The 27,079-nt window shown below is 45.7% G+C and overlaps 1 protein-coding gene across 1 annotated transcript; it reads left to right on the top strand.

The window, feature by feature from the left end:
• The first annotated feature begins 205 nt into the window (after nucleotides 1–205).
• LOC115118640 (ras-related protein Rab-19-like) lies at nucleotides 206–3,781 on the top strand. The gene is made up of 2 exons (XM_029647314.2): nucleotides 206–433; nucleotides 703–3,781. Exons 1-2 carry the CDS (start codon nucleotides 250–252, stop codon nucleotides 984–986), a joined length of 468 nt encoding a protein of 155 aa, XP_029503174.2. The 5' UTR covers nucleotides 206–249; the 3' UTR covers nucleotides 987–3,781.
• Nucleotides 3,782–27,079: the final 23,298 nt, after the last annotated feature.

Raw genomic sequence — 27,079 nt, 5'->3', positions numbered from 1 at the left:
TGTGAGATCATTGTGTTTGTATTGGTCCCTCCAGCAGTATATTAGACTGTGAGATCATTGTGTTTGTATTGTCCCTCCAGCAGTATATTAGACTGTGAGATCATTGTGTTTGTATTGTTCCCTCCAGCAGTATATTAGACTGTGGGATCATTGTGTTTGTATTGGTCCCTCCAGCAGTATATTAGACTGTGAGATCATTGTGTTTGTGTGTGAGATATTTATCTAATTCTGTGTGTCTGTGTAAAACAGATGCAGGTATGGGACACGGCTGGACAGGAGCGTTTCCGGACCATCACCCAGAGTTACTACCGCAGCGCCCACGGCGCCATGATCGCCTATGACATCACACGCCACGGAACCTTTGACTCCGTGTCCAATTGGATCAGGGAGGTGGAGCTGTACGGCGCGGCCAATGTAGTGCTCTGTCTCATTGGTGAGTGGGAGCAAATATATTTGCTGACGCTGTGTGGCATGGGCCATTGTTTTGAATTGAAACGTTTGTTCTATCCTTTGTATTTCTATAATTGAGATGTAAAGATTTGAAACAAAAAAAATCTGGGCCGCTTTTCAGAAATGAGGTCCAAACCTTTAAAATTCTTTAACCCCTGACCCCTTCCTATTCAAATAAAGGTCAAATTAATGTGTTTTTGACAAATCAGTTCTAAAAACAAAACTTGAAACACCTATTTCTCTCCTTCCCAGGTAACAAGTCTGACCTTGAGTCTGAGCGTCAGGTGTTGTTCCAGGAGGCATGCTGTATGGCTGAGGAGAGAGGCATCCTGGCAGCGTTAGAGACCTCAGCTAAGGAGGCCCAGAATGTGGACGATGCCTTCATGATGATGGCCCGCGAGCTGCTGGCACGCAACGGCACTGCCGTCCGGCAACAGGCCCCTAGCAACAATGACTCGCCCCGCGTCCTGCTCCGAGCCAACTCACGACCAATCAACGGGCCAGCGGTGATCACAGACAGGAAGACGTGTTGCTGACATAGAGAGGAGGAAGGACAACAGAGGGAGTGTAAGAATGGATACCTGCGTGTGTGCCACTGTGTTACCTGGAAGAGGACAGAATAAGGCAGGGATCATCAACTAGATTCAGCCGCGGGACCATTTTTTCTGGAACGGATGTTCGAGGGGCCGGGAACACAATTACAATTCATTTGTAAACCACAAATTGACCGCAAGAAGCCCAAACAGATATAGTTTGACGAAACATAATCATTTCAAACCTTGTTCACATTTGTATACGTTCACGCGTGTCTCTCCGTTATGCATGGGAATACATGGGAACAGATTTCTTACATTAAAATCACTTGGAGCTGATTTCCTGATGTTTCAACCATCTTTAATGTCCAACAATAACAATTCCACAAAGAAATATATATATATATATAATAAATAAAACCCACCCGCGGGCCGCCACCTGGGGAACCCTGGAATAGGGGAAGCTGAGACCGTTACAGGCAGAACACACACTCCTTTTGTGTGTGTGACTTTAGGTACTATTGACCTATGACCTATGTAGTGGTGTAGCGCAGTTTCTCAACCCCCCGACCCCCCCACATGGTACGAGCAATTTAATTTAAAAAATGCTAAGTAGCTTTTTTATAGCTGATCTCTGGCTCTTTTCCATATTCTGCTGAGAGAACATGTTGCTGTTTTAGTTCTCAGGGACAATCTCAACTTTTTCCCACGAATGTTGGTCTTAATATGAACAAAATGTGAAATATATATTTTGATGGACCAAAGTATCAGCTATCACACCATGTCAATGAATAACTTCCTAATGACATTTTGAATAAATCATCAAATGCAACTAACTGGATTTCTGTCAACCCCGTCAGACACCATAAAAGGCGTTTTAATTTACAATTATTAAGTGTTTAAAACAGCCTTGGATTGTTTCATTCTAACATTAGATTATTCAAATATGTAATACAAATCTCCAAACTTCTTTTTGTTTAGTTTTCTGGATTTAAGACCTAAAACAACATTTATAAAACTAACATCACCCCCCAGGTCTAACATAGCAAATATTACAATTGTTTGACCATCTGTTGCAGAACCATTCAAACATTTTGTCTGAATATTGACAGCAACAGTATCTTAAGGGGATCAGTCCTCAGTGACGGAGTTGACAAGCCACTGATGTAGTTGGCAACACATACTGATACTGCCTCTAAAAATACAAGTTCAATACAAACATTTGTAAAATATGGAAAATGATTAATTTCAGCACTCTGACGGAGTTGACGTTAGACAAAAACCTGACAGAGTTGATGCCTAACAGAGAGGACAAAAATGGAGGCCTAACAGAGAGGACACAAATGGAGGCCTAACAGAGAGGACACAAATGGAGGCCTAACAGAGGACAAAAATGGAGACCTAACAGAGAGGACAAAAATGGATGCCTAACAGAGAGGACACAAATGGAGGCCTAACAGAGAGGACACAAATGGATGCCTAACAGAGAGGACACAAATGGAGGCCTAACAGAGAGGACAAAAATGGATGCCTAACAGAGAGGACACAAATGGATGCCTAACAGAGAGGACAAAAATGGATGCCTAACAGAGAGGACAAAAATGGATGCCTAACAGAGAGGACACAAATGGATGCCTAACAGAGAGGACACAAATGGATGCCTAACAGAGAGGACAAAAATGGATGCCTAACAGAGAGGACAAAAATGGATGCCTAACAGAGAGGACACAAATGGAGGCCTAACAGAGAGGACACAAATGGATGCTTAACAGAGAGGACAAAAATGGAGGCCTAACAGAGAGGACACAAATGGAGGCCTAACAGAGAGGACACAAATGGAGGCCTAACAGAGAGGACAAAAATGGATGCTTAATTCAAGTGGTATACACAGTAGCAATTATGTTTTACTCAGTTGCTTTATGACTCTAAAACCTCATTTAAATAATATTTTTCCGTCAGATTAGTCTAAAATCTCAAAAGAATCAGGATTGAGTAGGGGCAGCTATGCCATAAGGACCCCTTGTCATTAGATTACGATATAATATGAATTTAGGTTAAAATATGTTACATTTAAGTCACAGAGGGCTCTTGCATAAAACTACATAAGATCGTGTTTCAGTTAATATCCATTATTACATTTTTTAATATAATTTTTGGGAGTTTGAAATTGGGATCCTTTGCACAGGACAGGGCATTTCCAGGCATAGAGCCGACATGGAAATTAATAAGATTGAAAGTATTTAGAAGATTTGAAAAAATATATATATATTGTGTGTGTGTGCTATGCCAGTGGATCTATGACACTGTGACCTTGTGAGTGTCCCGAGGGGGAGTGGACTGGGGCAGTGGATCTATGACACTGTGACCTTGTGAGTGTCCCAGGGGGGAGTGGACTGGGGCAGTGGATCTATGACACTGTGACCTTGTGAGTGTCCCGGGGGAGAGTGGACTGGGGCAGTGGATCTATGACACTGTGACCTTGTGAGTGTCCCGAGGGGGAGTGTACTGGGCAGGGGATCTATGACACTGTGACCTTGTGAGTGTCCCGGGGGAGAGTGGACTGGGGCAGTGGATCTATGACACTGTGACCTTGTGAGTGTCCCAGGGGGGAGTGGACTGGGGCAGTGGATCTATGACACTGTGACCTTGTGAGTGTCCCGGGGGGGAGTGGACTGGGGCAGTGGATCTATGACACTGTGACCTTGTGAGTGTCCCGGGGGAGAGTGGACTGGGGCAGTGGATCTATGACACTGTGACCTTGTGAGTGTCCCGGGGGGAGTGGACTGGGGCAGTGGATCTATGACACTGTGACCTTGTGAGTGTCCCGGGGGAGTGGACTGGGGCAGTGGATCTATGACACTGTGACCTTGTGAGTGTCCCGGGGAGTGGACTGGGGCAGTGGATCTATGACACTGTGACCTTGTGAGTGTCCCGGGGGAGTGGACTGGGGCAGTGGATCTATGACACTGTGACCTTGTGAGTGTCCCAGGGGGAGTGGACTGGGGCAGTGGATCTATGACACTGTGACCTTGTGAGTGTCCCGGGGGAGTGGACTGGGGCAGTGGATCTATGACACTGTGACCTTGTGAGTGTCCCAGGGGGAGTGGACTGGGGCAGTGGATCTATGACACTGTGACCTTGTGAGTGTCCCAGGGGGGAGTGGACTGGGGCAGTGGATCTATGACACTGTGACCTTGTGAGTGTCCCGGGGGGGAGTGGACTGGGGCGGTGGATCTATGACACTGTGACCTTGTGAGTGTCCCGGGGGGGAGTGGACTGGGGCAGTGGATCTATGACACTGTGACCTTGTGAGTGTCCCAGGGGAGGAGTGGACTGTGGCGGTGGATCTATGACACTGTGACCTTGTGAGTGTCCCGGGGGGAGAGTGGACTGGGGCAGTGGATCTATGACACTGTGACCTTGTGAGTCCCTGCACAGAGCCTGAACAGGGGGAGTGGACTGGGGCAGTGGATCTATGACACTGTGACCTTGTGAGTGTCCCGGGGGGGAGTGGACTGGGGCGGTGGATCTATGACACTGTGACCTTGTGAGTGTCCCGGGGGGGAGTGGACTGGGGCGGTGGATGAAACACTACATTACTGTTCCACCTGCTGCCATCCATGTTGTTGCTGAAAGCCTACAGAGCCTGAACAGAGCCTGAACAAAGCCTGAACAGAGCCTGAACAGAGCCTGCACATTGCCTGTAGTGTGACTCTCAGCAACTTACTCACACAGAGCAAGCTATGGTATTGTATTAGAAAAGATGTGCTCATCAGTGACGTTCTACTGACGCCTCGAGAGACATTTTAATTTGTGATGATTTATGTACAATGTTGCCTAATATGTGACAGTCATTGGTCAATGGTCAGACGTTATACTATTGTTATAGACATTCAATAAGATTTGAATTTGAGGCCATGTGGCAGAAAGTGATAAGGGAAGCTAGTGGGTCTGGGAAGGTGTGATGTCGTTGATGTTTGTATGATGTATTTTGTATCTTTTGTATTGTTTCTCAAAGATCAAATAAAATAAACAACAAAAAAAATACATAGATTGTAAAAGATGATTGTGGTTATTCGGCGAGGAAAAGGGTTGAGGTTCAGTTTGAACTAAGTGTTGCACTACGGGCTCTTCAAGTTGGGCCTTTGGAAAAGTACGATACCTGTGTGTCAGTAAGGAGAATACGGACATGCGTACGCTTTGGTAAAAGACAACGAAAAACGTTGTAACTCTCTGGCTACCACTAGAGGGCGTAGTAGACCTACATTCACTGATCCACTTTGGAACATCAGAAGAAGACAGAACGAAGCAGCTCCATTATTATGAGTCAAGTGAAGCATCATTGACAACAGCCACAGTATTTCTGCCTGGATACTGTAACTCCTAGACCTGCTATGACCTAACATCACAGGGCCTCTTGTTGCTAAAAAAGTACAGACTCATTTATCCAAATACGGAAATTGTGTTGAAATGTGTATGTCCTGCCAAACTATCCTGCTTTTATGGCATAATACTTCTACTCTCGACAAAGAACTCAGCAGCATCTGGACGAAATGTGAGTTTGGAGAATGCACATAGCTTGGCAGTTAGTACCAGGAGAGAGCCTTTGATTCTGCAGCAGGTATGACAGTACCAGGAGAGATCCTTTGTTTCTGGAGCAGGTATGACAGTTAGTACCAGGAGAGATCCTTTGATTCTGCAGCAGGTATGACAGTACCAGGAGAGATCCTTTGATTCTGCAGCAGGTATGACAGTTAGTACCAGGAGAGATCCTTTGATTCTGCAGCAGGTATGACAGTTAGTACCAGGAGAGATCCTTTGATTCTGCAGCAGGTATGACAGTTAGTACCAGGAGAGATCCTTTGATTCTGCAGCAGGTATGACAGTTAGTACCAGGAGAGAGCCTTTGATTCTGCAGCAGGTATGACAGTACCAGGAGAGATCCTTTGATTCTGCAGCAGGTATGACAGTTAGTACCAGGAGAGAGCCTTTGATTCTGCAGCAGGTATGACAGTTAGTACCAGGAGAGAGCCTTTGATTCTGCAGCAGGTATGACAGTTAGTACCAGGAGAGATCCTTTGATTCTGCAGCAGGTATGACAGTTAGTACCAGGAGAGATCCTTTGATTCTGCAGCAGGTATGACAGTGAGTACCAGGAGAGAGCCTTTGATTCTGCAGCAGGTATGACAGTTAGTACCAGGAGAGAGCCTTTGATTCTGCAGCAGGTATGACAGTTAGTACCAGGAGAGATCCTTTGATTCTGCAGCAGGTATGACAGTTAGTACCAGGAGAGATCCTTTGATTCTGCAGCAGGTATGACAGTACCAGGAGAGATCATTTGATTCTGCAGCAGGTATGACAGTTAGTACCAGGAGAGAGCCTTTGATTCTGCAGCAGGTATGACAGTTAGTACCAGGAGAGAGCCTTTGATTCTGCAGCAGGTATGACAGTACCAGGAGAGATCCTTTGATTCCAGGAGAGATCCTTTGATTCTGCAGCAGGTATGACAGTTAGTACCAGGAGAGAGCCTTTGATTCTGCAGCAGGTATGACAGTTAGTACCAGGAGAGAGCCTTTGATTCTGCAGCAGGTATGACAGTTAGTACCAGGAGAGATCCTTTGATTCTGCAGCAGGTATGACAGTACCAGGAGAGATCCTTTGATTCTGCAGCAGGTATGACAGTACCAGGAGAGATCATTTGATTCTGCAGCAGGTATGACAGTTAGTACCAGGAGAGAGCCTTTGATTCTGCAGCAGGTATGACAGTTAGTACCAGGAGAGAGCCTTTGAATCTGCAGCAGGTATGACAGTACCAGGAGAGATCCTTTGATTCTGCAGCAGGTATGACAGTTAGTACCAGGAGAGAGCCTTTGAATCTGCAGCAGGTATGACAGTACCAGGAGAGAGCCTTTGATTCTGCAGCACGTATGACAGTTAGTACCAGGAGAGAGCCTTTGATTCTGCAGCAGGTATGACAGTACCAGGAGAGAGCCTTTGAATCTGCAGCAGGTATGACAGTACCAGGAGAGATCCTTTGATTCTGCAGCAGGTATGACAGTTAGTACCAGGAGAGATCCTTTGATTCAGAAGCAGGTATAACATTGTAGCATACCCACATGAGATAACATTTACAAACATTACCAGTGTAGGGGTTAGTTTGACCCACTGTTGCTTCTAGCTAAGATGATCTACTTCCTGAAGGCTTTGATCAATTAGTAAATAGCTATTATTACGGCGCCGTTGGAGCTAGAAACACAAGCATTTCGCTGCACCTGCGATAACATTTGCAAATCTGTGTACTCGACCAATAAACTTTGATTTGATTTGAAATCGTGTGATACTGCTTTCAGCCTTACCAATGTATACTGCAAAGTGCCTTGGTGGGATGAATAAAGTACTACTAACTACAACTACTACCATTACTACTGCTTTCAGCCTTACCAATGTATACTGCAAAGTGCCTTGGTAGGATGAATAAAGTACTACTAACTACAACTACTACCATTACTACTGCTTTCAGCCTTACCAATGTATACTGCAAAGTGCCTTGGTGGGATGAATAAAGTACTACTAACTACAACTACTACCATTACTACTGCTTTCAGCCTTACTAACCAAATGTATACTGCAAAGTGCCTTGGTAGGATGAATAAAGTACTACTAACTACAACTACTACCATTACTACTGCTTTCAGCCTTACCAATGTATACTGCAAAGTGCCTTGGTAGGATGAATAAAGTACTACTAACTACAACTACTACCATTACTACTGCTTTCAGCCTTACCAATGTATACTGCAAAGTCCCTTGGTAGGATGAATAAAGTACTACTAACTACAACTACTACCATTACTACTGCTTTCAGCCTTACCAATGTATACTGCAAAGTGCCTTGGCAAAGGATGAATAAAGTACTACTAACTACAACTACTACCATTACTACTGCTTTCAGCCTTACCAATGTATACTGCAAAGTGCCTTGGTAGGATGAATAAAGTACTACTAACTACAACTACTACCATTACTACTGCTTTCAGCCTTACCAATGTATACTGCAAAGTGCCTTGGTGGGATGAATAAAGTACTACTAACTACAACTACTACCATTACTACTGCTTTCAGCCTTACCAATGTATACTGCAAAGTGCCTTGGTAGGATGAATAAAGTACTACTAACTACAACTACTACCATTACTACTGCTTTCAGCCTTACCAATGTATACTGCAAAGTCCCTTGGTAGGATGAATAAAGTACTACTAACTACAACTACTACCATTACTACTGCTTTCAGCCTTACCAATGTATACTGCAAAGTGCCTTGGTAGGATGAATAAAGTACTACTAACTACAACTACTACCATTACTACTGCTTTCAGCCTTACCAATGTATACTGCAAAGTGCCTTGGTAGGATGAATAAAGTACTACTAACTACAACTACTACCATTACTACTGCTTTCAGCCTTACCAATGTATACTGCAAAGTCCCTTGGTGGGATGAATAAAGTACTACTAACTACAACTACTACCATTACTACTGCTTTCAGCCTTACCAATGTATACTGCAAAGTGCCTTGGTAGGATGAATAAAGTACTACTAACTACAACTACTACCATTACTACTGCTTTCAGCCTTACCAATGTATACTGCAAAGTCCCTTGGTGGGATGAATAAAGTACTACTAACTACAACTACTACCATTACTACTGCTTTCAGCCTTACCAATGTATACTGCAAAGTGCCTTGGTAGGATGAATAAAGTACTACTAACTACAACTACTACCATTACTACTGCTTTCAGCCTTACCAATGTATACTGCAAAGTGCCTTGGTGGGATGAATAAAGTACTACTAACTACAACTACTACCATTACTACTGCTTTCAGCCTTACCAATGTATACTGCAAAGTGCCTTGGTAGGATGAATAAAGTACTACTAACTACAACTACTACCATTACTACTGCTTTCAGCCTTACCAATGTATACTGCAAAGTGCCTTGGTGGGATGAATAAAGTACTACTAACTACAACTACTACCATTACTACTGCTTTCAGCCTTACCAATGTATACTGCAAAGTGCCTTGGTGGGATGAATAAAGTACTACTAACTACAACTACTACCATTACTACTGCTTTCAGCCTTACCAATGTATACTGCAAAGTGCCTTGGTGGGATGAATAAAGTACTACTAACTACAACTACTACCATTACTACTGCTTTCAGCCTTACCAATGTATACTGCAAAGTGCCTTGGTAGGATGAATAAAGTACTACTAACTACAACTACTACCATTACTACTGCTTTCAGCCTTACCAATGTATACTGCAAAGTGCCTTGGTAGGATGAATAAAGTACTACTAACTACAACTACTACCATTACTACTGCTTTCAGCCTTACCAATGTATACTGCAAAGTGCCTTGGTAGGATGAATAAAGTACTACTAACTACAACTACTACCATTACTACTGCTTTCAGCCTTACCAATGTATACTGCAAAGTGCCTTGGTAGGATGAATAAAGTACTACTAACTACAACTACTACCATTACTACTGCTTTCAGCCTTACCAATGTATACTGCAAAGTCCCTTGGTGGGATGAATAAAGTACTACTAACTACAACTACTACCATTACTACTGCTTTCAGCCTTACCAATGTATACTGCAAAGTGCCTTGGTAGGATGAATAAAGTACTACTAACTACAACTACTACCATTACTACTGCTTTCAGCCTTACCAATGTATACTGCAAAGTGCCTTGGTAGGATGAATAAAGTACTACTAACTACAACTACTACCATTACTACTGCTTTCAGCCTTACCAATGTATACTGCAAAGTGCCTTGGTAGGATGAATAAAGTACTGCAAACTAACTACAACTACTACCATTACTACTGCTTTCAGCCTTACCAATGTATACTGCAAAGTCCCTTGGTGGGATGAATAAAGTACTACTAACTACAACTACTACCATTACTACTGCTTTCAGCCTTACCAATGTATACTGCAAAGTCCCTTGGTAGGATGAATAAAGTACTACTAACTACAACTACTACCATTACTACTGCTTTCAGCCTTACCAATGTATACTGCAAAGTGCCTTGGTGGGATGAATAAAGTACTACTAACTACAACTACTACCATTACTACTGCTTTCAGCCTTACCAATGTATACTGCAAAGTGCCTTGGTGGGATGAATAAAGTACTACTAACTACAACTACTACCATTACTACTGCTTTCAGCCTTACCAATGTATACTGCAAAGTGCCTTGGTGGGATGAATAAAGTACTACTAACTACAACTACTACCATTACTACTGCTTTCAGCCTTACCAATGTATACTGCAAAGTGCCTTGGTAGGATGAATAAAGTACTACTAACTACAACTACTACCATTACTACTGCTTTCAGCCTTACCAATGTATACTGCAAAGTGCCTTGGTAGGATGAATAAAGTACTACTAACTACCATTACAACTACTACCATTACTACTGCTTTCAGCCTTACCAATGTATACTGCAAAGTCCCTTGGTAGGATGAATAAAGTACTACTAACTACAACTACTACCATTACTACTGCTTTCAGCCTTACCAATGTATACTGCAAAGTGCCTTGGTAGGATGAATAAAGTACTACTAACTACAACTACTACCATTACTACTGCTTTCAGCCTTACCAATGTATACTGCAAAGTGCCTTGGTAGGATGAATAAAGTACTACTAACTACAACTACTACCATTACTACTGCTTTCAGCCTTACCAATGTATACTGCAAAGTGCCTTGGTAGGATGAATAAAGTACTACTAACTACAACTACTACCATTACTACTGCTTTCAGCCTTACCAATGTATACTGCAAAGTCCCTTGGTGGGATGAATAAAGTACTACTAACTACAACTACTACCATTACTACTGCTTTCAGCCTTACCAATGTATACTGCAAAGTGCCTTGGTGGGATGAATAAAGTACTACTAACTACAACTACTACCATTACTACTGCTTTCAGTGTTGTTATTATAACAGCAACCAAAAGCACCATGACCATGACAGGCGTTCATGCATTTCTTTACAATGGGTCTTTTATTAAATGGAATTTTGTGAGGCACCAACTGAAGCAGATGGTTTAAATGGATGGTTTTCAGATGCGTTGAAAAGCAACACAACTGAACCCAGGTATGTGAACCCCTGTGACCTGTAATAAGAAACACATCCAGGGACACCCTATGAATGTCCAGCAGTATTAAGCCTAAAGCTATTCCAGTGTTCCTGTTCCCAGCTCCACATAACAGGGGCTTTACTGTTATCTGACGCCTTGGTTGGTTCCCGTATGGATTTCATGGACTTCTGTTCAAGCATTAGGAGGCCGAGTGAAGTAACAAAAGAACTACTGAGAACTGAACGACATCGAAACAAACAATCTAACAAACTAAACAGAAATCACTTTTCTGGCAACACACAGCCCTCTGGAGTGGGGAAATCTCTTCTGAAACATCTGTAGCTAAACTGTCCTGTCCATTCAGTGAGAATCAGGCTGGAGGAACAGTGTTTTGTTAGGTGGATGGAATGTCCACCATGTTGAGTCAGTCAGGCAATAACAACTTTCAGCACTGACACAGTTAATAGTAGAAGACTGAGAGGTGTGTGAATGAAGTTGACAGATAGACCACAGGGGGATATTTGATGGACAGGGGGCAAAGGAGAGAGAGACAGAGAGAACACTAGAGAGAGAGAGAGAACACTAGAGAGAGAGAGAGCTAGAGAGAAACAAACAAACAAACAAACAAACAGAGAGAGAACACTAGAGAGAGAGAGAGAGAACACTAGAGAGAGAGAACACTAGAGAGAGAGAGAACACTAGAGAGAGAGAACACTAGAGAGAGAGAGAACACTAGAGAGAGAGAGAGAACACTAGAGAGAGAGAGAGCTAGAGAGAAACAAACAAACAAACAAACAAAGAGAGAGAACACTAGAGAGAGAGAGAGAGAACACTAGAGAGAGAACACTAGAGAGAGAGAACACTAGAGAGAGAGAGAACACTAGAGAGAGAACACTAGAGAGAGAGAACACTAGAGAGAGAGAGAGAACACTAGAGAGAGAGAGAACACTAGAGAGAGAGAGAACACTAGAGAGAGAGAGAGCTAGAGAGAAACAAACAAACAAACAAACAAACAGAGAGAGAACACTAGAGAGAGAGAGAACACTAGAGAGAGAGAGAACACTAGAGAGAGAGAGAGAACACTAGAGAGAGAGAGAGAGAGAACACTAGAGAGAGAGAACACTAGAGAGAGAGAGAACACTAGAGAGAGAGAGAGAGAACACTAGAGAGAGAGAGAGAGAGAACACTAGAGAGAGAACACTAGAGAGAGAGAGAGAGAACACTAGAGAGAGAGAACACTAGAGAGAGAACACTAGAGAGAGAGAGAACACTAGAGAGAGAGAGAGAGAACACTAGAGAGAGAGAGAACACTAGAGAGAGAGAACACTAGAGAGAGAGAGAACACTAGAGAGAGAGAGAAACAAAACAAACAAACAAACAAACAGAGAGAGAACACTAGAGAGAGAGAGAACACTAGAGAGAGAGAGAACACTAGAGAGAGAGAACACTAGAGAGAGAGAGAACACTAGAGAGAGAGAGAGAACACTAGAGAGAGAGAGAACACTAGAGAGAGAGAGAACAAAGAGAGAGAGAGAGAACACTAGAGAGAGAGAGAGAGAGAACACTAGAGAGAGAGAGAGAACACTAGAGAGAGAGAACACTAGAGAGAGAGAGAGAGAACACAAAGAGAGAGAGAACACTAGAGAGAGAGAGAGAGAACACTAGAGAGAGAGAGAACACTAGAGAGAGAGAACACTAGAGAGAGAGAGAGAGAGAACACTAGAGAGAGAGAGAGAGAACACTAGAGAGAGAGAGAACACTAGAGAGAGAGAACACAAGAGAGAGAGAGAGAGAACACAGAGAGAGAGAGAGAACACTAGAGAGAAAGAAACAAAGAGAACACAAGAGAGAGAAACTAGAGAGAGAGAGAGAACACTAGAGAGAGAGAGAGAGAACACTAGAGAGAGAGAGAGAGAGAGAGAGAGAGAGAACACTAGAGAGAGAGAGAGCTAGAGAGAAACAAACAAACAGAGAGAGAACACTAGAGAGACAGAGAGAGAGAACACTAAAGAGAGAGAGAACACTAGAGAGAGAGAGAGAACACTAGAGAGAGAGAGAGCTAGAGAGAAACAAACAAACAGAGAACACTAGTGAGAGAGAGAGAGAGAGAGAAACAACGAAACAAAGAAAGAGAGAGAGAACACTAGGGAGCGAGAGAGAAAGAAAGAAAGAAAGAGCGATCACTACAGATAGAAGGAAAAGCTTTCAGTGGGGTGATCCGTGTAGAATAATTGTCCCATTGCTGGATATCATGTCTGCTGAAGACAGATGGAAGCAATTACCACAGTCTGTTTGTCAGAAGCCCAGGAACCAGAGTCTGGATCCCTACAGAGAGGCTCTATCCCTACAGAGAGGCTCTATCCCTACAGAGAGAGAGGCTCATCCCTACAGAGAGGCTACAGAGAGGAACACTAGGAGAGAGAGAGAAGAACATCCCTACAGAGAGGCTCTATCCCTACAGAGAGGCTCTACCCCTACAGAGAGGCTCTATCCCTACAGAGAGGATCTATCCCTACAGAGAGGCTCTATCCCTACAGAGAGGCTCTATCCCTACAGAGAGGATCTATCCCTACAGAGAGGATCTATCCCTACAGAGAGGCTCTATCCCTACAGAGAGGCTCTATCCCTACAGAGAGGATCTATCCCTACAGAGAGGCTCTATCCCTACAGAGAGGCTCTATCCCTACAGAGAGGCTCTATCCCTACAGAGAGGCTCTATCCCTACAGAGAGGCTCTATCCCTACAGAGAGGCTCTATCCCTACAGAGAGGCTCTATCCCTACAGAGAGGCTCTATCCCTACAGAGAGGCTCTATCCCTACAGAGAGGCTCTATCCCTACAGAGAGGCTCTATCCCTACAGAGAGGATCTATCCCTACAGAGAGGCTCTATCCCTACAGAGAGGCTCTATCCCTACAGAGGCTCTATCCCTACAGAGAGGCTCTACCCCTACAGAGAGGCTCTATCCCTACAGAGAGGCTCTATCCCTACAGAGAGGCTCTATCCCTCCCTACAGGATCTATCCCTACAGAGAGGCTCTATCCCTACAGAGAGGCTCTATCCCTACAGAGAGGCTCTATCCCTACAGAGAGGATCTATCCCTACAGAGAGGATCTATCCCTACAGAGAGGATCTATCCCTACAGAGAGGCTCTATCCCTACAGAGAGGCTCTATCCCTACAGAGAGGATGACGAAACAGAAAAAAAGGCTGACGTTTACATGGATATATAAGAAAGCATTCCTCCTCCGGGGGCCCCAGTGTTACCTCTGGTTTCATCCCAGCCACAGTCATGCCAAAGCAGCCACTTCCTCCAGGACGCTCCCCGTGGGTGTGGAGCTTCCAAGACATAGGCCATTTCCTCTCTAGCTACACACACAACTGCTAAACCTATAGAAGAGCCACGCTTCACATCTAATAGATGAGTGTACCAAACCTCGAAGAGGAATGTCACTTTATATTCCTATGAGAAGTTCTATTAGGACATTTCTGACCAAAAGTATGTGGACACCTGCTTGTCAAACCTCATTCCAAAATCAAGGGCATTAATATTGAGTTGGTCCCCCCTTTTGCTGCTATGACAGCCCCCACTCTTCTGGGAAGGCGTTCCACTAGATGTTGGAACATTGCTGCAGGGACTTGCTTCCATTCAGCCACAAAAGCATTAGTGAAGTTGGGCACTGATGTTAGGCAATTAGGCCTGCTTCACAAGTCGGCGTACCAAATTATCCCAAAGGTGTTCGATGGAGTTGAGGTCAAGGCTCTGTGCAGGTCAGTCAAGTTCTTTCACACCGATCTCAACAAAAAAATGATGTATTAACCTCGCTTTGTGCACAGGGGCATTGTCATGCTGAAACAGGAAAGATCCTTCCCCAAACTGTTGCCACAATGTTGGAAGCACAGAACTGTCTAGAATTTCATTGTATGCTGTAGCGTTAAGATTTCACTTCACTGGAACAAAGGGGCCTAGCCCAATTCCTCCTCCACCAAACATTACAGTTGGCACTATGCATTGGGGCTGTTAGCATTCTCCTGGCATCCACCAAACACAGATTTGTCTGTCGAACTGCCAGATGCTCAGCGATGAAAACCCATTTCATGAAGCTCCCGACAAACAGTTCTAGTGCTGACGTTGCTTCCAGAGGCATTTTGGAACTTGGTACTGAGTGCTGCAACCGAGTACAGACTAATTTTAAGCACTACGCTTGTGTGGCCTACCACTTCGCGGCTGAACCATTGTTGCTCCTAGACGTTTCCACTTCACAATAACAGCACTGACAGTTAACGGGGCAGCTCTAGCAGGGCAGAAATTTGACGAACTGACTTGTTGGAAGGGTGGCATCCTATGACTGTGCCAGGTTGAAAGTCACTGAGCTCTTCAGTAAGGCCATTCTACTGCCAATGTTTGTCTATGCAGATTGCATGTCTGTGTGCTGGATTTTATACACCTGTGGTTGAAACAGCAAAATCCACTCATTTGTCCACATACTGCTGGATATACAGTGTATGTCATGACTCTGATGTTAATGATGTAGTTACTATGTGTATTTTGGTGCTAATCACACTGTCCCTCTACAAATGTAGACTGTTATTAAATATGATGTGGAGGGATACACTCATGGGTTTAAAATACAGTAATATTGAGACTGTAGATGGTAAAAATACTTTAAAAATAATAATAATAATAAGACAAAGTGGCCTGTTTTTGTTTTATTTTCAACCAGTGAGACGTTAGTCGTATGAATGTGGCTGAAAAGCAGTTAGTGTTGTTTCCTTCATGGATAATAACGGCATCTTGAATAGTTTAAATCTGTTTTAATGTGAGCATTCACAACATATTTTACCATGTTTTCCTCCCACTTTGGTCAGAAACACACTGGAACACACATATATATAGGAGCTTTTATCTGAGATACCCTGTGATTATTCGAAAACCAAAATTACAGCTTCTGAACACACAGATCTTGGAAGGACATGTTGTGGAAAAGTCCAGCCCAGAACTCAAACTATGGCAACAGACCCACAGACAACAATGACACTCAATGGAAACATCCAGATCTCTCATCACCCAAATCAAGAGAGGTGTTTACTAGCAGCCCAACAGGAGAGCTCTAGAGAAACAAGCTGGCCCTCCCTTGAGCTGGTACAGTATGTGTCTGTTTGAGACTTTACAGAGACACAGTCTGCTGAGACTTTACAGAGACATGGTCTGCTGAGACTTTACAGAGACACGCTCTGCTGAGACTCTACAGAGACACAGTCTGCTGAGACTTTACAGAGACACAGTCTGCTGAGACTTTACAGAGACACAGTCTGCTGAGACTTTACAGAGACACGGTCTGCTGAGACTTTACAGAGACACGGTCTGCTGAGACTTTACAGAGACACGGTCTGCTGAGACTTTACAGAGACACGGTCTGCTGAGACTCTACAGAGACACAGTCTGCTGAGACTTTACAGAGACACAGTCTGCTGAGACTTTACAGAGACACAGTCTGCTGAGACTTTACAGAGACACTGTCTGCTGAGAAAAACAACTGTGTGTCAGTGTGTGTGAAGGTATTTCCTTCCCAGCTGAAAGCAGGTATTGTGTTGTGGACAGAGCTTGTATAGAGCTTGGTTGTAGTTATTCTCTGCTTCTCTGGTCTCTGCTAGGTTAGGATACGATCCCAGAGAAGCCATCATGGTTCCCAGTTCAGCTCGGGCCAGCTCCAGTTGTAAATACCCAGGACCCCCACACAGGGGCAAAGCTCTGTCTGCTCTGTTCTGAATCACAGACCCCCACACAGGGGCAAATCTCTGTCTGCTCTGTTCTGAATCACAGACCCCCACACAGGGGCAAAGCTCTGTCTGCTCTGTTCTGAATCACAGACCCCCACACAGGGGCAAATCTCTGTCTGCTCTGTTCTGAATCACAGACCCCACTGTCCAATCAGACTTCAGCGCTGCGTCCCAAATGGCCCCCTATTCCCTATGTAGTGCACTACTTTTGACCAGGGCACACAGCAAATAGACTCTCCCATAGGGCTCCGGTCAAAAGTAGTGCACTACGTAGGGAATAGGGTGCCATTTGGGATCGCCCCGTGTCTCAGCCTAACCAACCCCCGTCGGCTCCTAAACCTCAAGATACCATGCTTTTCAATCTTAAAAGCTCTTCTCAGTAAAATACGTTATGAATGTCACTGGGGCTCACTGTTAACACAGTCAGTGAGGCTGCTGCCATATGAACTGCTGCTGGAGTGTTTAATGGGGCTAGTCTACTACTGATTACTTGTGCAGACAACATGCAGCTTGAATGGCCATACAGGGGATTCAGTGTCTCTAAGGAGACATTGAAGGGGGACGGTGGAGAGGAGCTGCACAGTCAGCAAGGTGGAAGTAATGGAGCAGATGGAGAATGAGACAACCCACTGCGGTCACCTATGGGCTGTTCTATTGACCTTTGACCCCAGCCAGCTGTGTGAAACAAGACTTCTCCGGACAGACACCAAAGTCTGAAATTGCAATGTTATGTAACACATTCTGGATGTAACTTTTGGTGATGCGTATGTGTTTGTACATGGGTATGTGAGCCTGTGGAACAGACGGAGAGTTTAAAGGTCAAACATGCTCTAGCTTATTGACAGTCAGAGGGAGTGATTTGTGGATACAGGGCCTGCAGGGATATGAATGTAGATGATGTCAGTAACGACAACAGAAGATGGAGTCGTGCCTACTGTTCTGTACTGATCTCATGCATCAGGTGTTAGACTGAAGAAGCATAACGGAGCATCACAGTGGGCTGGTAGTAGAGAAGCCTCCCACATCCAGCATCTGGAGAAAGCAGAGACTCTGGATAGTTGATACCTCAGAACCTGCAGCTCTGTTTCCTCCATTCACCAAGCAGACCTATCAAAGACAGGCTGCAGCATCCGCCTGGCCAGGGAAAGGCAGAGGAGTCTGGCCAGGGAAGAGCAGGGGATCTGTCCAGGGGAGAGCAGGGGGTCTGGCCAGGGGAGAGCAGGGAGTCTGGCCAGGAGAGAGCAGGGAGTCTGGCCAGGGAAGAGCAGGGGATCTGTCCAGGGGAGAGCAGGGGGTCTGTCCAGGGGAGAGCAGGGGGTCTGGCCAGGGGAGAGCAGGGGGTCTGGCCAGGGGAGAGCAGGGGGTCTGGCCAGAGGAGAGCAAGGGGGTCTGGCCAGGGGAGAGCAGGGAGGCTGGCCTAGTGTTGGAGGGATATCCCAGATGAATTAGCACTAAGGGGAAGTAATCAGAGAGTGACAGACGGGAACACAGACAGATGAGATCATATGATGGAATAGACTGTGATAGTAGGAGTTGTTGGGTTGTCTCTGGTTTGACTGGAAAAGCTGAGGGAGGGAAAGCAGTGGAGAGAAGCCCAAAGAGGGAGAGAGGAGAGAGAGAGAGAGAGAGAGAGAGAGAGAGAGAGAGAGAGAGAGGGAGAGAGGAACCACAGCTGAAGTGTGTGGGTGCCATCTCTCTGTTTTCTGTCTCTCTCTGTCTCTGTCTCTGTTTTCTGTCTCTGTCTATCTCTCTCTGTTTTCTGTCTCTGTCTATCTCTCTCCGTTTTCTGTCTCTCTCTGTTTTTTCTGTCTGTCTCTCTATCTCTCTGTCTCTCTTTCTGTCTCTCTCTGTCTCTATGTCTCTCTTTTTTCTCCCTCTCTCTCTCTTTCTCTCTCTGTCTATCTCTTACACGCACAAACACACATGCACAAACGTGACAAACATGGTGGGACAGAGATATCAAGTGTCTTTTTGGGTGTCGATGTTTGGTGTAGTGTGGAAAATCCAACACGAAGCACAATATACCTGTATTATGTGTCTGAAGTCTATACGCCCATATGATTACACTGTGTTAGTCATGAACATCATGTAGTTTGATTCCTATAACAGATGTTAGTCATAAACATCATGTAGTTTGATTCCTATAACAGATGTTAGTCATAAACATCATGTAGTTTGATTCCTATAACAGATGTTAGTCATAAACATCATGTAGTTTGATTCCTATAACAGATGTTAGTCATAAACATCATGTAGTTTGATTCCTATAACAGATGTTAGTCATGAACATCATGTAGTTTGATTCCTATAACAGATGTTAGTCATAAACATCATGTAGTTTGATTCCTATAACAGATATTAGTCATAAACATCATGTAGTTTGATTCCTATAACAGATGTTAGTCATGAACATCATGTAGTTTGATTCCTATAACAGATGTTAGTCATGAACATCATGTAGTTTGATTCCTATAACAGATGCAGCTCGGCCTCCCGAGTGGCGCAGAGGTCTAAGGCACTGCATCGCAGTGTTGTGGCGTCACTACAACCTGGGGTTCGATCATTACCGGCCGTGACCGGGAGTCCCATAGGGTGGCGCACAATTGGCCCGGCGTCGTCCGGGTTAGGGGAGGGTTTGGCCGGGGGGGGTGTTACTTGGCTAATCGTGCTCTAGCGACTCCTTGTGGCGGGCCGGGTGCCTGCAGGCTGACTCCGGTCGTCAGTTGAACAGTGTTTTCTCCGACACATTGGTGCAGCTGGCTTCCGGGTTAAGCAGTGGGTGTTATGAAGCGTGGTTTGGCGGGTCATGTTTCGGGGGACGCATGACTCGACCTTCGCCTCTCCCGAGCCCGTTGGGGAGTTGCAGCAAATGAGACAAGATTGTAATCACAAAAAATAAAACAGATGCTCAAGTCATTTATATTATTTTTCTACTTCATGCATGAGGTCATAATTTGTATTGTTAGCCATTGTGCGATCTGAGAGAGAAACTGCAGAAACAATCGTGAATAGTTTTACTGTCTGTGTTCTAACCTGACTTATTGAACTAAGAGTGAGACTGTCCTCATTATTGTCTCCACCCCCTGTCGCTTGTTTTCCCCAGTGTATTTATCCCTGTGTTTCCTGTTTCTCTGAGCCAGTGTATTTATCCCTGTGTTTCCTGTCTCTCTTAGCCAGTGTATTTATCCCTGTGTTTCCTGTTTCTCTGTGCCAGTGTATTTATCCCTGTGTTTCCTGTCTCTCTGAGCCAGTGTATTTATCCCTGTGTTTCCTGTTTCTCTGTGCCAGTGTATTTATCCCTGTGTTTCCTGTTTCTCTGAGCCAGTGTATTTATCCCTGTGTTTCCTGTCTCTCTTAGCCAGTGTATTTATCCCTGTGTTTCCTGTTTCTCTGTGCCAGTGTATTTATCCCTGTGTTTCCTGTCTCTGTGCCAGTGTATTTATCCCTGGACTCTGTACCCGCCTGCCTGACCATTGTGCCTGCCCTGACCTCGAGCCTGTCTGGACTCTGTACCCGCCTGCCTGACCATTGTGCCTGCCCTGACCTCGAGCCTGTCTGGACTCTGTACCCGCCTGCCTGACCATTGTGCCTGCCCTGACCTCGAGCCTGCCTGGACTCTGATCTGGCCTTTTGCCTGTCCTCGACCATTCTCTTGCCTACCCCTTTGGATTTATTAAACATCTTAAACTCCAACCATCTGCCTCCTGTGTCTGCATTTGGGTCTCGCCTAGTGTCATAATAGACTGTTTAATTTCATCCGTTTTGTGGAAGCTTTTAAAATGGTTAAGTGGATGTGAGATTTGGATTTTACCAGATGTTTTCTGATGACAAAACCAACAAAAACTTGTATAAAAGTTTGCTTCTTTATTGTCTAGACCTCCTGTTAAAAAGTGGTTGGAAACTCAAAACATTCATGCTTAGTAACACTTAGCCTTCCAATGACTTTTGTTTGTGCCTTCACCTCAGATTTGAATTGGATGGTTTTCATGCACAGCCCAGGCGGGACCTGTAAAACGCTTTCATTCATTTACAGCTGTGAAAGTCAACATTATAATGTAAATCTGGCGCCCCCCTCAGAGTGCAGGATCAATTAACTGGCAGAGATATGTGTCTGGAAATAATTGTGAAAACCCACACAGCTTAATAAAAATGTACCAACAGAAGGTATAATATCAATACTGTACCATTCTACCATTCTGCTGTACTCTGGGGGGGACACTACCATTCTGCTGTACTCTGAGGGGGACACTACCATTCTGCTGTACTCTGAGGGGGACACTACCATTCTGCTGTACTCTGAGGGGGACACTACCATTCTGCTGTACTCTGAGGGGGACACTACCATTCTGCTGTACTCTGAGGTGGACACTACCATTCTGCTGTACTCTGAGGGGGACACTACCATTCTGCTGTACTCTGAGGGGGACACTACCATTCTGCTGTACTCTGAGAGTGACACTACCATTCTGCTGTACTCGGGGGGGACACTACCATTCTGCTGTACTCTGGGGGGGGGGACTACCATTCTGCTGTACTCTGAGGGGGACACTACCATTCTGCTGTACTCTGGGGGGGACACTACCATTCTGCTGTACTCTGAGGGGGACACTACCATTCTGCTGTACTCCGAGGGGGACACTACCATTCTGCTGTACTCTGAGAGGGACACTGCCATTCTTCTGTACTCTGAGGGGGACACTACCATTCTGCTGCACTCTGAGGGGGACACTACCATTCTGCTGTACTCTGAGAGGGACACTACCATTCTGCTGTACTCTGAGAGGGACACTACCATTCTGCTGTACTCTGGGGGGGACACTACCATTCTGCTGTACTCTGAGAGGGACACTACCATTCTGCTGTACTCTGAGAGGGACACTACCATTCTGCTGTACTCTGAGAGGGACACTACCATTCTGCTGTACTCTGGGGGGGACACTACCATTCTGCTGTACTCTGAGAGGGACACTACCATTCTACCATTCTGCTGTACTCTGAGAGGGACACTACCATTCTGCTGTACTCTGAGGGGGACACTACCATTCTACCATTCTGCTGTACTCTGAGGGGGACACTACCATTCTGTTGTACTCTGAGAGGGACACTACCATTCTGCTGTACTCTGAGGTTGACACTACCATTCTGCGGTACTCTGAGCAGGACACTACCATTCTGCTGTACTCTGAGGAGGAACACTACCATTCTGCTGTACTCTGAGGAGGAACACTACCATTCTGCTGTACTCCGAGGGGGACACTACCATTCTGCCATTCTGCTGTACTCTGAGGAGGAACACTACCATTCTGCTGTACTCTGAGAGGGACACTACCATTCTGCTGTACTCTGAGGGGGACACTACCATTCTGCCATTCTGCTGTACTCTGGGGGGGACACTACCATTCTGCTGTACTCTGAGAGGGACACTACCATTCTGCTGTACTCTGAGGAGGAACACTACCATTCTGCTGTACTCTGAGCAGGACACTACCATTCTGCTGTACTCTGAGAGGAACACTACCGTTCTGCTGTACTCTGAGCAGGACACTACCATTCTGCTGTACTCTGAGGAGGAACACTACCATTCTGCTGTACTCTGAGAGGGACACTACCATTCTGCTGTACTCTGAGAGGGACACTACCATTCTGCTGTACTCCGAAGAGGGGCTACCATTTTGCTTTCCCACATGTGTCAGTCCAAAACACAACCACTGGAGATCTTGGGCTGCCATGCTGGCTCAATCTGGAACAATTATTACCACCTGTACTGTGTGGGCTTTGGAGCCTGTAAGATGAATAGCACAGTAAAATGGAAAGGACAGTTGGACTAAATGAAACAGCGCTCATGCAGTCACTTTGAGATTAGTTCCTACAGTTAAGAGTCTTGACGCTACAGTGTTAAGGTTTAAGGTTTAACAGCCACTCTGTTTCTAATTGGTCTCCTGACGGGGTCCTGCTGTTAGTGACACAGAGGCTCAAATGGTACCCTACTGCATAACATAGACCCCTGTGGGCCCTGGTCAAAAGCAGTGCACTATGTTTGGAATGGGGTGTAGTTTAGGACGCAGACAGACTAAGTGACATAGAGGAGCAGAGTCTGGGTGCCAGTCTGTTGCTGCTGTCTTGCCAACTCCTTATGGAACATATGTTTGGCTTGACAATGACAGCAACTGAGTTGGAAAGAGCACAAACAGGTCAGGATAAAACGGAGTACCATGTTGGTGGGGCACAGAACAGCAATTTGTCTGCCATTACTCTGTGTGTCTGTGTCATGTTGGCCCACCCATGTCCTGGGGTATCTCAGTAGTAACATGTTGGCCCACCCATGTCCTGGGGTATCTCAGTAGTAACATGTTGGCCCACCCATGTCCTGGGGTATCTCAGTAGTAACATGTTGGCCCACCCATGTCCTGGGGTATCTCAGTAGTAACATGTGGGCCCACCCATGTTCTGGGGTATCTCAGTAGTAACATGTGGGCCCACCCATGTTCTGGGGTATCTCAGTAGTAACATGTTGGCCCACCCATGTCCTGGGGTATCTCAGTAGTAACATGTTGGCCCACCCATGTCCTGGGGTATCTCAGTAGTAACATGTTGGCCCACCCATGTCCTGGGGTATCTCAGTAGTAACATGTTGGCCCACCCATGTCCTGGGGTATCTCAGTAGTAACATGTTGGCCCACCCATGTCCTGGGGTATCTCAGTAGTAACATGTGGGCCCACCCATGTTCTGGGGTATCTCAGTAGTAACATGTGGGCCCACCCATGTTCTGGGGTATCTCAGTAGTAACATGTTGGCCCACCCATGTCCTGGGGTATCTCAGTAGTAACATGTTGGCCCACCCATGTTCTGGGGTATCTCAGTAGTAACATGTTGGCCCACCCATGTTCTGGGGTATCTCAGTAGTAACATGTTGGCCCACCCATGTCCTGGGGTATCTCAGTAGTAACATGTTGGCCCACCCATGTCCTGGGGTATCTCAGTAGTAACATGTTGGCCCACCCATGTCCTGGGGTATCTCCGTAGTAACATGTTGGCCCCCCCATTCATTCTAGTGTCTAACCCCACTAGAATGAGTGCAGCCATATTGGTGCAGTAGATATGTACAACAGATATCAACTGGAGGTCAGAACCATGTCCACCTTCTTCTGACAAATATTTGATCCAGTCTAGGGACATTGATGAGAATGCATCTGTTCTGACAGATATTTGATCCAGTCTAGGGACATGGATGAGAATACATCTGTTCTGACAGATATTTGATCCAGTCTAGGGACATGGATGAGAATAAATCTGCTCTGACAGATATTTGATCCAGTCTAGGGACATGGATGAGAATACATCTGTTCTGACAGATATCTGATCCAGTCTAGGGACATGGATGAGAATACATCTGTTCTGACTGCACACAAGCCATAGACGAGATACACCCACAGCACAGTACATAACCATTTGGAGTCCAGTTTTCACAGATACAGTGTCAGGCACTGTGTTGTTCTGTCTACCTGATAGAAAAATGTGTATGTTTAAGATAATGACTAAAGTATTCCACCCTGAAACCATATAATTGTATGAAATGTGTCAGAGTCATAATCCAATAATGTGTGTGACTAGACTTTTTACGACTAGGCCATTGTGTTACTATTTCGCAGTATGAGCAGGGTATAGTTGAGACATTCAAGGACAACTGAACTGTCGACTTGTGATAACGGTGAAACTAATAACTGGAAAGAGGCCTCCCCACCCTAGGGAGGAGAGCAACTGTTAGAAACGGCTTGCAGAAGATGATGAAACATGTTGCAGAAGGGTGATAAACAATGTATGTGAACTTTGGAAAAATACAGCCCACCTAAAGAGAGGTGGAGTTTCTACTGATGTGAGTTCATTTGTGTGTGTGTGCTATAAAAAGATTGTGTTCTCATTTTGAAGTCAGAGCGCTCTCTGAATAAAGTATTGATCTATTGCAGACTGGGACTTTGTCTAATTCTTCACTAACCAGAGCCTTACAACCTCTGGGAATTGGTCAAAGCTTGAGTGATAGTTGAGTTCAACCACTGAGATAGCAAAATTCAGTGCAGCTCATCGGTGCAGCTAATCGGTGCAGCTAATCGGTGCAGCTCATAGGAACATCGGTGCAGTTCATAGGAACATCGGTGCAGGTAATCGGTGCAGCTCATAGGAACATCGGTGCAGTTCATTGGTGCAGCTCATAGGAACATCGGTGCAGCTCATAGGAACATCGGTGCAGCTCATCAGTGCAGCTCATAGGAACATCGGTGCAGCTCATAGGAACATCGGTGCAGCTCATCGGTACAGCTCATCGCTGCAGTTCATAGGAACATCGGTGCAGCTCATAGGAACATCGGTGCAGCTCATCGGTGCAGCTCATCGGTGCAGCTCATAGGAACATCGGTGCAGCTCATAGGAACATTGGTGCAGCTCATAGGAACATCGGTGCAGCTCATAGGAACATCGGTGCAGCTCATCGGTGCAGCTCATCGCTGCAGCTCATCGGTACAGCTCATCGGTACAGCTCATCGCTGCAGCTCATCGGTACAGCTCATCGCTGCAGCTCATCGGTACAGCTCATCTCTGCAGCTCATCGGTACAGCTCATCGCTGCAGCTCATCGGTACAGCTCATCGGTACAGCTCATCGGTACAGCTCATCGCTGCAGCTCATCGGTACAGCTCATCGGTACAGCTCATCGGTACAGCTCATCGGTACAGCTCATCGCTGCAGCTCATCGGTACAGCTCATCGCTGCAGCTCATCGGTACAGCTCATCGGTACAGCTCATCGGTACAGCTCATCGCTGCAGCTCATCGGTACAGCTCATCGCTGCAGCTCATCGGTACAGCTCATCGCTGCAGCTCATCGGTACAGCTCATCGCTGCAGCTCATCGGTTCAGCTCATCGCTGCAGCTCATCGGTACAGCTCATCGGTACAGCTCATCGCTGCAGCTCATCGGTACAGCTCATCGCTGCAGCTCATCGGTACAGCTCATCGGTACAGCTCATCGGTACAGCTCATCGCTGCAGCTCATCGGTACAGCTCATCGCTGCAGCTCATCGGTACAGCTCATCGCTGCAGCTCATCGGTACAGCTCATCGCTGCAGCTCATCGGTACAGCTCATCGCTGCAGCTCATCGGTACAGCTCATCGGTACAGCTCATCGCTGCAGCTCATCGGTACAGCTCATCGCTGCAGCTCATCGGTACAGCTCATCGGTACAGCTCATCGGTACAGCTCATCGCTGCAGCTCATCGGTACAGCTCATCGGTACAGCTCATCGCTGCAGCTCATCGCTGCAGCTCATCGGTACAGCTCATCGCTGCAGCTCATCGGTACAGCTCATCGCTGCAGCTCATCGGTACAGCTCATCGCTGCAGCTCACACACAAGTGGAGGTGAAGCGCCATGAATCTATGGCCAATGAAACTGTGGTTTTCTCACTGACCTCAAGGCCCCTTTTCTTTTGTAAATCACGGGAGATGTACAAATCCAATACGTGACCTGGATAGTTATGTAATCAACCTGCTTTCCATGTCACCTTTCTTAACATTACTGACAAGTTTTTAGGGCTTAATGCTCCATTTAAAGAAAACAGATGCTGAATGTAGTTAGAAAGCCTGGTATTTGAGAAGAAGTGAATGAGATACATTCCTATATTATCCTCACTGACTTTAGGACCTCTGAAAGAGAGGAGATATGATGACCCAAATACCTCACGGTCATTGACCATACCTCACGGTCATTGACCATACCTCTCCCCCGTCTCTCCCTATCCCTCCATTCTCCCCCACCAACACATTTCTCCCCCACCCTGCTCTTCCCCCCTCTCTTCCTCCTCTCTCCCCCACCCTGCTCTTCCCCCTCTCTTCCTCCTCTCTCCCCCACCCTGCTCTTCCCCCCTCTCTTCCTCCTCTCTCCCCCACCCTGCTCTTCCCCCCTCTCTTCCTCCTCTCAACAGAAGATGACATTCTGGTGGGGAGCAGCAGAGTGAAGAGGTCTGGATTGGGGTGTAGGGGTGTAAGTCTGAGAGCCTGGTGAGTCAGTCAATCATATTTTAGAACAGACAGAGAACCACACCACTGGCGCCACATCAGTACAGAGCAGAGAGGCTAGAGAGGGGAGGGTTACACACAGG

The sequence above is a fragment of the Oncorhynchus nerka genome, linkage group LG8, assembly GCF_034236695.1.
Source record: "Oncorhynchus nerka isolate Pitt River linkage group LG8, Oner_Uvic_2.0, whole genome shotgun sequence".
Lineage (NCBI taxonomy): Eukaryota > Metazoa > Chordata > Actinopteri > Salmoniformes > Salmonidae > Oncorhynchus > Oncorhynchus nerka.
The sequence above is the reverse complement of the archived record's forward strand: the minus strand, read 5'-3'. Positions and strand labels throughout refer to the sequence as shown.